The sequence below is a fragment of the Macrobrachium rosenbergii genome, chromosome 3 (assembly GCF_040412425.1).
Source record: "Macrobrachium rosenbergii isolate ZJJX-2024 chromosome 3, ASM4041242v1, whole genome shotgun sequence".
Lineage (NCBI taxonomy): Eukaryota > Metazoa > Arthropoda > Malacostraca > Decapoda > Palaemonidae > Macrobrachium > Macrobrachium rosenbergii.
In genome coordinates, this window is record NC_089743.1 from 60602982 (window position 1) to 60615300 (window position 12319).

At 36.9% G+C, this 12319-nt stretch overlaps 1 protein-coding gene across 1 annotated transcript in view; it reads right to left on the reverse strand.

The window, feature by feature from the left end:
• Positions 1-12319, reverse strand: part of LOC136851461 (protein O-mannosyl-transferase TMTC4-like) — a 180895-nt gene that overhangs the window by 35889 nt on the left and 132687 nt on the right. The window contains 2 exon segments of the mRNA XM_067125562.1: positions 6436-6567; positions 7614-7745. Coding sequence (XP_066981663.1) covers positions 6436-6567; positions 7614-7745 — 264 coding nt within the window.

Below are 12319 nucleotides of genomic sequence, written 5' to 3' on the forward strand. Positions count from 1 at the left end.
AATCACGGGTGATGGATAAATAGTCATATTATGGCTACATGCGACAAACGCATCACACGGTCAACATGGCAGAGGTGGGGTGGATATCGCTTCCAAACGAAAAACACCTGAGTTCGACGGGTGAGATGATGGAGATGCTATTCACTTATACCTCTCTTTGTGGCCGATATATCTAACCATGAAAGATGACAACAAGCTAGAGAAGTTATGTACAGCCTCTATTCCTTTGCAATAAGTTATTTAAAAAGCACATGGTCATACTACAACAGGAAATACCTTCACATGAAGCATACTTTCTGTGATGAACAACAGAGATTTTCCAGTGTTCCACTCAGTTTACTTGCCACTAGTCATCAGGAGCCAGGATTCCAGGACACCAAGAGATGATTATCCCAAAATTCCTTCAATTCCTCATCTCCAGGGGCACTTTGGCCAAGCAGTTAAGAATGAACCAGTTCTTGAATCCTAGCAAAAAGGTGATATCTTTCTTTGTCCTCCTTCTTGTGAAGGATATCTTCATCCCATAGCCAGACTGTTGGCTTCAGTGACCTCATGAAATCTACTGTTGATTTCATCGACAAAAGGGACAGGCTGCTCTAATACTCACTCATGTCACCACACTATTACCAAGACACATGTGAAAACATGACAAATTTTTAAACTAATTTGTAGTTTTCCTAACATACAAACCTGAGGTCTTTACATATGGGATTAACTTTCAGCAAGCTGGAAATCTGGCCATAAAAGTTTTAGAAGGTTGGTTATAGTAACAGTTACCAATGGTAGGGGCAGAAGAACCGCCCACCCAGTCGGTATGCATTTAGTTCAATGCAGTTACCTTTTGGCCCAGGTAAGAGAATGAGGGGTGGTAAGAGGTGGGCCCTTAATGCAAAGACCTCAGGTTTGTATATTAAAAAAAATACAAATTACTTTAATAAAAATTTGTCATTTGTTCCTACACTAATACAAACCCTCGGTCTTTACATATGGGAGACATGTTTTGGAGGGAGGATTCTGCGTAAATCTCTGAACTAACTGGTAGTTCGGCTAACCTGGGTACTCTCTTCCTGGTCATGAAAGGGCAAAGGAAGGAGCCCATACCTCTGTTCTATTGAACAAGAGAGATACTAAATCATCAGAATTCTGGGCATTTCGAGTTAAAGGAATGTAATATCCTTGATTCAAAAAGGCTTGGATGAACTCACATTGTCGGAGACTATAAAGCTAAGAATAACCAACTCATTTGCTCACAGTCAGTTCCTCTCTCCTCTTGCTAGAGAGAGGGAAGGATTTGCATCTACTGATCCAAACAGTTAAATTATGGATATGATACCCAGTCACTTAGATCACCTGCATGCATGCCAGTCCAGCATGTGATGGCTCATTCACTGTTCCTCTCCCCACTGGAAGAGGAAGTAAGGCAGGAGAAAAGCTGCCCACTGGAAGAGGAAGGAAGACAGGAGAAAGGGAGGAGGCCAGTCCCACACACGCCTCCCAGCAGCCGCACACCTTAGGCTAGATGCAACCTGTCCCTCAGGAGCAGGTCAACTAAATGACTTGTTGAGCATTCACCATAGGATCCATGGAAAAGGAGTCCAAGGACCTATGGGCAATGTCCCAAGGTAAAAGAAAATGAATGTGATCTGTATGATTACATTCCATCCTAATACTTGACTGACAGGTTCTTACTGAATGCGATGGATAGACCGATGCCCCTGGCCTCAAAAGATCTGGTCTGAAACATACTGATGTCCACGAAGAAGTTGTGGGGTACACTCATTTGATCGTCTCACTAGTCAGAGAAATGACAATTTGGACACCGTTTCTTGGGCAACTCGAAGGTAACAAATGAGTAGTTAGCACTGGGTTGAAAGTCTAGTCTTTACGGAGGCAACGTAGACATCATACTGTCATTGGCACCACAGGACCAAGGAAATGGAATGATCCATCTTACTGAACACTTTTGGAACATGTAGAATGATGAAAGGCATAAGCTTCCAGATCTAATTGGGTAACAAAGATGTCTTACTTTATTCAAAGGAGCGAGAAGACAGAACAGAACAGTGCCAACTTCAGTAAGTCAAGAAAGAAGAACTATGATCAAGCTGCTTCAGAGGTTGAACGAATCTGGAAGTCAGGGTGCCAAGATCAACTTTACCTCCTGACTTCAGCAAATAAATGTTATAATGACAGCCATCTTGCTTGGGATGTATGGTTGGCCACTGCACTGAATGTTCTTCTGTCCGCTCATGTACTTGCACTGCAACAGAGCAGATGAAAGGACACTAGGACCTTTTGTTGACCATGGCACTACCGTGGTGTCATTGCTATCACACCGAGCAATGCTTATCTTGGATCTTGAGACTCTTGAAAGTCTAAAAGAACTGTGCTTAAGTCCCAAGAAAGGAAGTGTAGGAGACTGCTGCCCTGGTCAATGTTCCGAAGAATGAAAAGTCTCTGGAGGAGTGCTATTTGGATACTGAAACTCTTGAAACTGTCTTAAGATCCACATAATTTCCTTGGTTGTGGATCACCTGGTAATTATAACAGTAACAGCTACCGCTTACATCTCTCACTCGTCACACAAGGAGTGTAACTTCATCAAGTCAAAAGAAATGGAGCTCCTAGACACTGGTTCTTGACTGAGTAGGAACCAAACACAAGTTGTTGGAACTTAGTTTGGAGGTATTGTTGATCTCCCAACGAATCAGGTAAAACGAAGGGAAGTTGCATGCACAAGACTTGAATCATGAACGCGAAACCAAACCTGTCTGTCATACATCCATCATCCTAGTATGTGTCTGGTTGACCGCTGTGCTGAGTGTGCTACTGCAAACCTGTGCACCTGTACCGTCAATTGAGGGAATGTTAGGACACAGCACCCCACCTCTTGCTGACTAAGTAGCTACCATGGTACCGTTCTTTAACAACACCTCGGAACACCTATCCTCAGATCCTGAGGCTTCGAGATCTAAGAAGATCCAGGTTATTGAAGTGTGGATTAGGTCAAGCTATGCTAGGTTGGGTTAAGTACCCAACCTAACCTAATCTAACCAAACCCAGACACTTGAAGAATGGGTAATTACCTTATGGTTGAAGCCTCAGACTGAAGAGGAATAGATCTTCTGTCCTGATTGTTCTCATTTAGGCTACAGGCCTATAGATCCAAGAAGTATTCTCACAAATAAAGCTTTGTCTCATAACTCTAGCACCACTATCAGAAGAATATCATACAAAACTTCTATTGAGACTGGCAGAGTGAGAGAGACTAAGCAAATTCTATATTGATCTAAAACAGCTCAGAGGGCAGTCAATCCAAAAGTCACAAATGTGTTTTTTTGTAAACAAAGAATGAAGGAAGAGCTAAAATTCCACCCCAAAAGTTACTCTCAGGGAGAGATTGAACAAAGCTATTCACAAAACTGAAGCTCATATGAAAATAACAGCCACTCTCAAAATCGAATAGGAGAACAGGTCACCTATCTCCTTCATTGAAAATTCATGTGAGAGAATCAGAGGATAATGAAAACTTTGTCTTTGACCTTCCCTGGAAGAAAGACTGTTCAAGGTATAAAGAACTGGTATTCCAGAGGCATAGTAAATGCTCCTCAGGGATGAGCTTAAAGGTGAAAACAAATCTATTAAACAGACCCTCTTCCACCAAGGGTAGTGAGGCATTAATCAGACCTTTCCACCAACTGCTTGGGAACACAAAAGACAATGGATAAAATGGCACAGATCATTGCAATTCCTAACCTCACCCTTTTAAATGTCTCCTGCAGTGAAAGAAAGAAAGAAATAATTGTAAAACATGAGGTGAAAATTACTGGAGAAAAAGTTAAGTTGGGGTGATTGTAAGAGTGCATCTTCTATAGCAGACAGGGAGCCAGGAATGAGCAGCCAAAGATGATAAGAAGCAAGGAAAAATTTAACACCTCCTTGAACCTGCTTCCTGAGAGTCTAGGGTTAAATCTCATGCAAACAAGACTGAAGTCATTGTTTATTGGTATAACTTGCCACTAACTCTTCTCTCACAACAATCTTGCTACCACTGATTCCTCTCTCTCAACAAACCCAGATTGCCATACAGGGGAATCATCACTGGTTGGGACAGAGGAAAAAATTGTAATTCCCATCAATCACTCCTCTGCAATTGACTGGGAAGGGAGAAAAGATATGGCACTTTTTCCATTAAATAAGTATGACATTTAGAACTGGAAAAATTTACTGCTTTTGGAAGTTAGAAAAGTATACAAATTTGTATAAATAACTAACTTTGTTTGCTTGTTTGCAACCATAAAATATCACATTTATTCAAAGAATGCTCTTTTAGTAAAAGAAAACTAATAACACAAATTTTTTTTGTCTCCACAAAAATTTTCTAAACTAGTATTATGTATCTAAATGTAAATCTTCCCCATGTTTTCATCTTTCACTTGGCAGATCAAATCAAATCAAATGATAAATAGGGTATGTTTGTGTGTATTTAGCCCACAATAGTAAGTCCTACGTTAAAGTAATGATTTGGTTACTGCAGTATTAATCCTTATTCTTTTCAATGATGTTATTATCATTTAAACTATTTCACAGATTTACATAAATTTGTGATGCATATATTTATTTCTTAAAATTTATAAAAACAATTTGTGAGAGAAACAGAGACAGAAACTTTGGAAAGTACATAATTATTTTAGTTTTAGTCATACTGTATGATTGTTATTTACTGTATTGAGTACATAACACTGTAAATGCTCACTCAATAGCCAGTTAATTAGACTTGTATGTGTAGTAATCTTATTATCATGTTTTTTATTGCTACTTGTACACAGCATTTACTTTACATACTCAGAGACAGATATACACTACATGTACTACCTAAGGACTAATTATGAGTGATAAGTTCATTCTTCGTATATACTGTACACAGCTTGGGTAGACTAGCCTACTGTGGGAAGTCTTTTGTAAGGCATTTTGCTTACTATAGAACAGTCGAACCTCTTAAAACCAGCATTCTGTGGTCTGGGAATTCCCGTGGTTCAGCTCGATTTCGAATCAGCCACCATTAGTTTGTTGACATTTAGCAACGAATGAATTCCTTACTCTTAGAGTGCTTGAAAGACTTATAGATGTTATGGTTTTGATAATCTCTTTTATATAGCTGTATATTTACCCATCTGATATGTCATCCCTGAGATCAGATGATGCTAGAGGTAAGAAGCACAAGCATAAATCTTTATCTATGCTACAAATGTTTCTCCCATTAGTGAATGTTTAGTGTTTGTTTTCCTCAATAGATGGTGGTGTGCTTTGTTTACATTTTGACAGTGAAGTGTCAAAATGCACTGAGTGATCGCTGAAATTCATTCTTTATTTTTGTCACCTCATTACCCTCTACAATCAAAATAAATGATGAACAAACTAATAGCGATAATCATGAAGATAGTAAATTTAGATGAAAGTCACCGAAAATATTCTGCAAATTCTGAGAGAAATTAAGTAGTTGACTTACGGTTGGGCTAACTCGGGAATGTAGGTTAAATGTCTTAAATGAAGTACACTATCTTAAAGAAAATTATACAGTATGAAATTATAAAATGATAAAGTGAAAATATATGAGCAATAAAATAATAAAAAGCAGTGTCAGAACTTAGCCAAGTAGTAGGCTAAGTCAGCAACTAGGCTATTTGTATGTGGAATCAGCTTGCAAGACTATGTTTACATATTCTGGGATTTTCTATGGTCTGGCAGCGGCCTGGTCCCAAGGTTCCCGGATTTAAGGGGTTGGACTGTACTGTATTGTATTTTTTGGGGTGTTTGTCTTTAATACACAATAATTACATACATCCTTAATAAACAATTCTTCTCCTTTGGGTTCTATATGCTTTTTTTAAATTAGTGTATATTTGTATAGGGTAGCCAGTATTAGCTTAGGATTTTGGGATTGCTCACTAATCCTAACTACTCACTCTCCTTGGAATTGTTGGTGAGACTGAACGAGGAGTGACTTCACACATTAGCCTGTTTACCATTGTTATTACTGTACAGCTCATTTCATAAGATGGGTTGGAAGTTAGCAAAATATAAGGGGAAATATAAGCAAAATGTAAGGTGAAATATAAGCATAATATAGGGATTATCACTGAAACATTAGTGGCACTGGTAGCTACCCATGTTTTTAGAGCATACCTAATTTGAAAACTTGGTTACCACCTGAAATTACTGCTCTACTTTCCTTTATTACTTTTCACATCACCCAATGCATCTCAGACACTGCAGATATTCTGATCTCTGATATCTGCAATTTTACTGTACTTCTTTAATCTTCAATTATTTTCCTTCCTTTTACTATTTTTCTTTTGTGAAAATGTGTTTGGGAATGAAACTGTAGGAAAAAGGAATAAATATACTGCAATAATACAATAAATTATGACTTGCCTTTAGAATATTGGCCAAATTGTTCATAGCTTGATCATAATCAGGATTCAGATGAAGGGCTTCTCGATATCTTCTTACTGCTTCCAGCACATCTCCCGTGTCAGCAGCTACTTTCCCCATGTTGTAGTGTACCTAATGATGTTAAAAAAAAATTTTTTTTTTTTATGTTGGGTAGGAAAAAACCGGTATTTTTCCGATACTTTTATAATTTCTTGTACTATCTGTATCTCAGAGTTGCCTGCTAAAGAATGAATTCTTTAAGGTTAAATTATTTACATTAATTAATAATTTTAACAATTGAATACAGTGTCCATTATCCTATGTATCTATTACATAAGTAAACTTATTGCAATGATGATTCCTAAGAAATTAATACAGTATTACCAAACGTGTAGCACAAGTATTTTAAGCAAGTTATATAAGTAACTGTGAGGAGAGGGAGTGAGAGAAAGATACAGCCTGACTGGTATTAGACATGTACAGACTGTGTACTACACAGCCACTCCTATAAAAGTTGCCATGTACTGCTGGACATTGTAAGTGGTGTATTGTGCAGTAGTAAATACATATTATTTAAAGCTTTGTTGCAGAAAGTACATAAGACTTGATGTTATGAATTATGATAACAAAACCATTTTCTAATTAAGAAAATAATAAAAAAGAAAAATAAATTTATTTGATCTATTGCCTTTGGCATCTTTGGCTTCACCTACTTGCAGTAGGGGAACAGAGTTAGTAGCAAGTTGGCAATAGGACTGTAAACATGAGGGCAAAACCCCTTAGTGAATATACAGTATGTATATAAACATACCTGTTGATGGTATAGGCCTATAAAAGAACCTGTAATAATTCTATTATGTGAATTTTAACTAAGTTTTTGTTTATTTAACACACAAACAGCTTGTTTTCCCATTATTTACAGATTTTATATGAGAAACAAGAAAAAACCAGGTTTTTTATCTTGGTAGTTTTTTCCACCGGAATTTACATCACTAAGTGTACCTGAATTTCAAGTTGGTAGTTTATTATCAGTCAACACTGATATACTCCATTAATCCCCTGATTATTAAAAGACCATGCAATTTTCAAAATACTTTCCATTTTCTTATAATAATAATAATAATAATAATAATAATAATAATAATAATAATAATAATAATAATAATAATAATAAATACCTTTGCATTAAGAGGACACACATCTAGGCCCGAACTGAATAACTGTTTTTCTGTTAGCCAATCCCTACTTCTTTGTTGGCAACGCAAAATAAACATTATGACGAGGAATATGTATCCAGCTTGAAGAATCCTCTGTAAAAAAACGATGGATTTAACATAAGCGCCAAATATGGAACAAACACAGTACAGGTGTACTTTATGAAAAAAAAAAACCCTGAGATGTCTGAACACAAAAACTTTCGTATGTTCAAAGACACAAACGCAAAAAAGGCAGGAAGTTTTTTCTATGGTTTGAAAATATAGCTTATCACTACACTACTGTTTCATGAAAGTTAAGACACAAATTTTTAAAAATATATACTGTACATATCAAAATTAAAAGAAGTTCATTACAGTATATATCATCGTCATTTGCATTTTCTCATAAGGTACTCCTTCAAGGATTTACTTGTAGATGCTCGAGTAGTTGTTTCCATTTACTCTCCCAGTAGGGGTTACCACTTACCATGAGCCATTAGTAGCATGGGGTATATATTAAAATTCTTTGCACCATCAATTAAACCCCAGCTGCACTGCTTTCTGCCTTTTACTTCCCATTCATTCCCTATAGCTTATTCACAACAGTTGCCTAACTTTACTGTGCTTACATTATTACTTATCATCATTAAGAATAATTCAAATGAGCCCTATGATTATTTAAATGTGTAACGTATTGGGCTTATTACCCCATAGAGAATAACGTCTTATGTGGACCTTATGTGGCCCACTGTAGATGGTACTCAAAATTCTTTTCATTACCTACTCCACTTCAACTGTAATTGCTATGTGCCTTGTACATTTCACCAATTCCTTTCCCTATATTAATCTGCTATTCCCTTCTTTACTTTTATCTTGTTCCATTTTCAACAAAATCAAAAAGATTTTTACACAACAGTGCACCACTGTTCCCTTGGGGTCAAGTTTTCTCCTTTCAAATGTTTCCATATACTCAGGTTAACTCAACAATAACTGGTTATCCAGCATTTTATGAATACAGACACTATTCACTTAAAAACCGTGTTCTGATCCTGCAATTGGATCGGAAAGCGAATTGGCCAGTATGTGAGAAGCTGGCCCTTACCAATATTTCAAACACGCTGAGTAGTGGGTTTGTATCTGCCATCTTTAGATATTGTTTTAATGTTACCTTTCCACCATTTATTATAACACTTCTAGTATATTTTTAAATATTCCTACAGTAGCGTATACTATATACTGTAATACTTGTTGTATGAAATTTATTTAATTTACTTAATACAAAAATATAGTGTTACATACAATTATTTTTCAGCCTGTATATGTGTGCATGTGTTATGTACACATGTATGCACTGTACTAAGGTAAAAAATAAACTTACTGTGCATTTGCTTCCCCCCAACTCTCTCTCTCTCTCTCTCTCTCTCTCTCTCTCTCTCTCTCTCTCTCTCTCTCTCTCTCTCTCTCTCTCTCTCTCTTTTGTACCAATTTCTTTATGAAAGAAAGTTCTGACAAGGCAAGAGAGAGCTCAAATGCCATACTTTCATCAGGAAAAAGTTCTGATAAAGAAAGAGAGAGAGAGAGAGAGAGAGAGAGAGAGAGAGAGAGAGAGAGAGAGAGAGAGAGAGAGAGAGAGAGAGAGAATGGACAGTGAGTGCTTAGTTTTCCTAATATGATGCATGAATGCGTGTATCCACATACAAAAATATGTGTGTAACACTACATTATTAAATACAATACTGTAATGCATTACATAAATGTCAATAAAAATACCGTACCAGAGAGAGAGAGAGAGAGAGAGAGAGAGAGAGAGAGAGAGAGAGAGAGAGAGAGAGAGAGAGAGAGAGAGAGAGTCCCAGGGTTACGACGGGTCCGGCTTACAACATTCCGAGGTTATGACACTTTTCAAATATATTCATCACAAATTATTTCCCAGTTTACAACGCATGTTCCAGGGTTACGAAGCTGATCCAACAGAAGAAATATGGCTCCGAAACAGCAGAATAATAAAAATTTGGAGTTTTTTTTATGAAAAACTCAATAAAAATGCAGTTTACATCGTCTTCAATGTACCCACAGCATTAAATGTAAGGTTTTCTTAGGATTTTTCGGCTTATGACACGGTGTAGGAACGGAACCCCCATCGTAAACTGGGGACTGCCTGTAGTAATTTAGCTTAATGCAATGCATACTTGTATGTACACACACACACACACAGGCTAGGCTTGAACAATGACTACAGATGACATAAACACAATCATTTATGTAACTTTATTGTATTAAACTTACTGAAAATCTTATTCTGATACTGTACACAAACTTTTAAATAATTTCATTAACTAACAATTTCTTTTGTTTGCATATTGTAGCACTTCAAAAGTCACTGTCACTGTCTGAGTTACCCACTGGAGGCAGAAAGTATGGAGAGGAGGGAGACACTCCTGAGTAGCAACTGGAGGCTGAGGAGATTTCAGTGGATGAGATGACACTGTCATCATGAACCTATATAGGCACTGGGTCAGCTTAATCTACAAACACACAGGAACAATACCAGTTTTTGACATGTTTCTGCATAATTAAGGTACAGTGACAAAACTGAACTGCAGTTCTACTGCACAGCATTAATCACATACTCAAGGGAAAATTTGTCATAAAACTAAATGAAGTACCATCTGCTCTACTGAAGGGAAAATTTGCCATAAAACTAAATGAAGTACCATCTGCTCTTACATTATAATGTTTACATTCAACAAAGGTAAAATGTATGGAACTTGTTTCTCAGGTGCTAACCTGATCAAACATGTCACAGAGAACATCGTGTTCTTTGAGAAGGTCGTTCTAGGTTTTTTAAAACCACAAAACAAAAGGTCAACTTTGCCCTTTCCAGGCTTAACCTATCTTAATAAATTTTAATTGCCATAACAGGACAGAGAAGTGTTTCCTCTTCCTTCCCTCACCAAAGATGTTAAATTTGGAATTCTTACAGTTCTTGGAAAAAACTTAGCCTTAACATCATTCTCAGCTCTAAGGCAAAAGAGATAAAATAGCATTCCCTTTACATTAGCATTATAGGAGACTGCTCACGACAAACTGACTCCTTTAACTGCTGATAGTGCTAACCAAAAGTGTGTTTCACAGTAAATACTTAAATGGAACTGATTCTAGAGGCTCAAAAATATCTGCAGATAAATTTTTAAAACTATGTCTACACTCCAGAGACTGATACTGAGTTCTTGGGGCTTCAGTTTCATTAGATCTCAACACCTTAAGATGCTGATCATTAGCCAGATCCAACCATAAATGACACGATACCGAAGAATGCATGGAAGTATATCCTCGAAAGCACAGTGAAAACTCTTACTATATCTGAGAGAGGGAGGAAACTTTGATGTTTACAGGGGTATGGGTGCTGAAAATTCCTCTACAACAGCACCTGGAGCAATACACAAACCACAGCTTCTGATACTAGGCCAAGGTTGTTTCTCCACTTGATTAAGGATAGAATCCAAGATATTTTAGAAACCCCCTTGCTGGGATGAGACAGTTCAGCATCTCCAAGTGGTCAAGTGGGGTATGTGGAAGAGTAATGAAACCCCATGGAATTTGGTAGTTTGACGTGATTTTTCCTTTAAGGAAGAATACAACAGTGATTAGTTTCATATAGATGTGCCAGCTATCTGCAGACTTCCAAAGGAAGATTGGCACATACAACCTAAATTCTGTTTATAGCCTTCTTAGCACTGTGACACTAAGTAAACAAAGTAGTATAAGATAGGCATGTTTTACCCCTTCAGTTAGTCCAGCTCTCTCTGACAAGTTTACATTATTCAAGTCATGTGCATTCAGGAGTCAGCAAACAATGCAAGCAGTTGATACTTGTTACAAAAGGGAATGGTCATTATTCTTAACATAACACATACCACATTACAGTAAACCCCCCATATTCACATTCTCATGATTCACGGACTCACCTATTCGCGGATTTCTCTATGGAACATATATACGCATTATTCACTGAAAAGTCGCCCACTCGCGGTATTTTTCACTGAGAAATATTCACTAATTACTGTATTTTCATATAGTTTTCATGACTAAATGCACTTTTTTTGTGATAAAACTATTAAAATACTCAGGTACCTGGGTAGTGCTCGAGTTACGATAATTTGCCTTAGAATAATTCGATTTTGTGACGGGGTAAGCGATTAATACCTATATGACAATATTTATAAAATATTTTTAAATTTCGCGCGGACGCAGACAGCAACATACAATCCGGCAGCAAGAGAGACCAAATTACAATAGACCAACTTCTTTTTCTCCATCTCTTTATCCCAACTAATATGGTAGTTAAAAAAGAAAAAGAGAATGTTAAAAGTATTATTAGTATCGTTACACTCTTGTGTAAATGCATACAACCATAAACAACCGAACAAGAAACTTGTTTTGCTTATAACCGAATCGGATAACAACAACAGCCATTTTGCTTGTATTTCACCCATCGTACAGTACTGTAGTTATGTTACAAATGACTTTAAGTAGAATAGGACTGGTATATTTTTACATTATACCCTTATTCAGTATGGATAAAAGATCGGGAAGGAAATATACTGCTAAATTTAAGCTGCAAGTTGTAGCTGAGCTGAGAAACAATGTTCAAGCTGCTAATGACTATAAATTATCGTGCTGGCAAC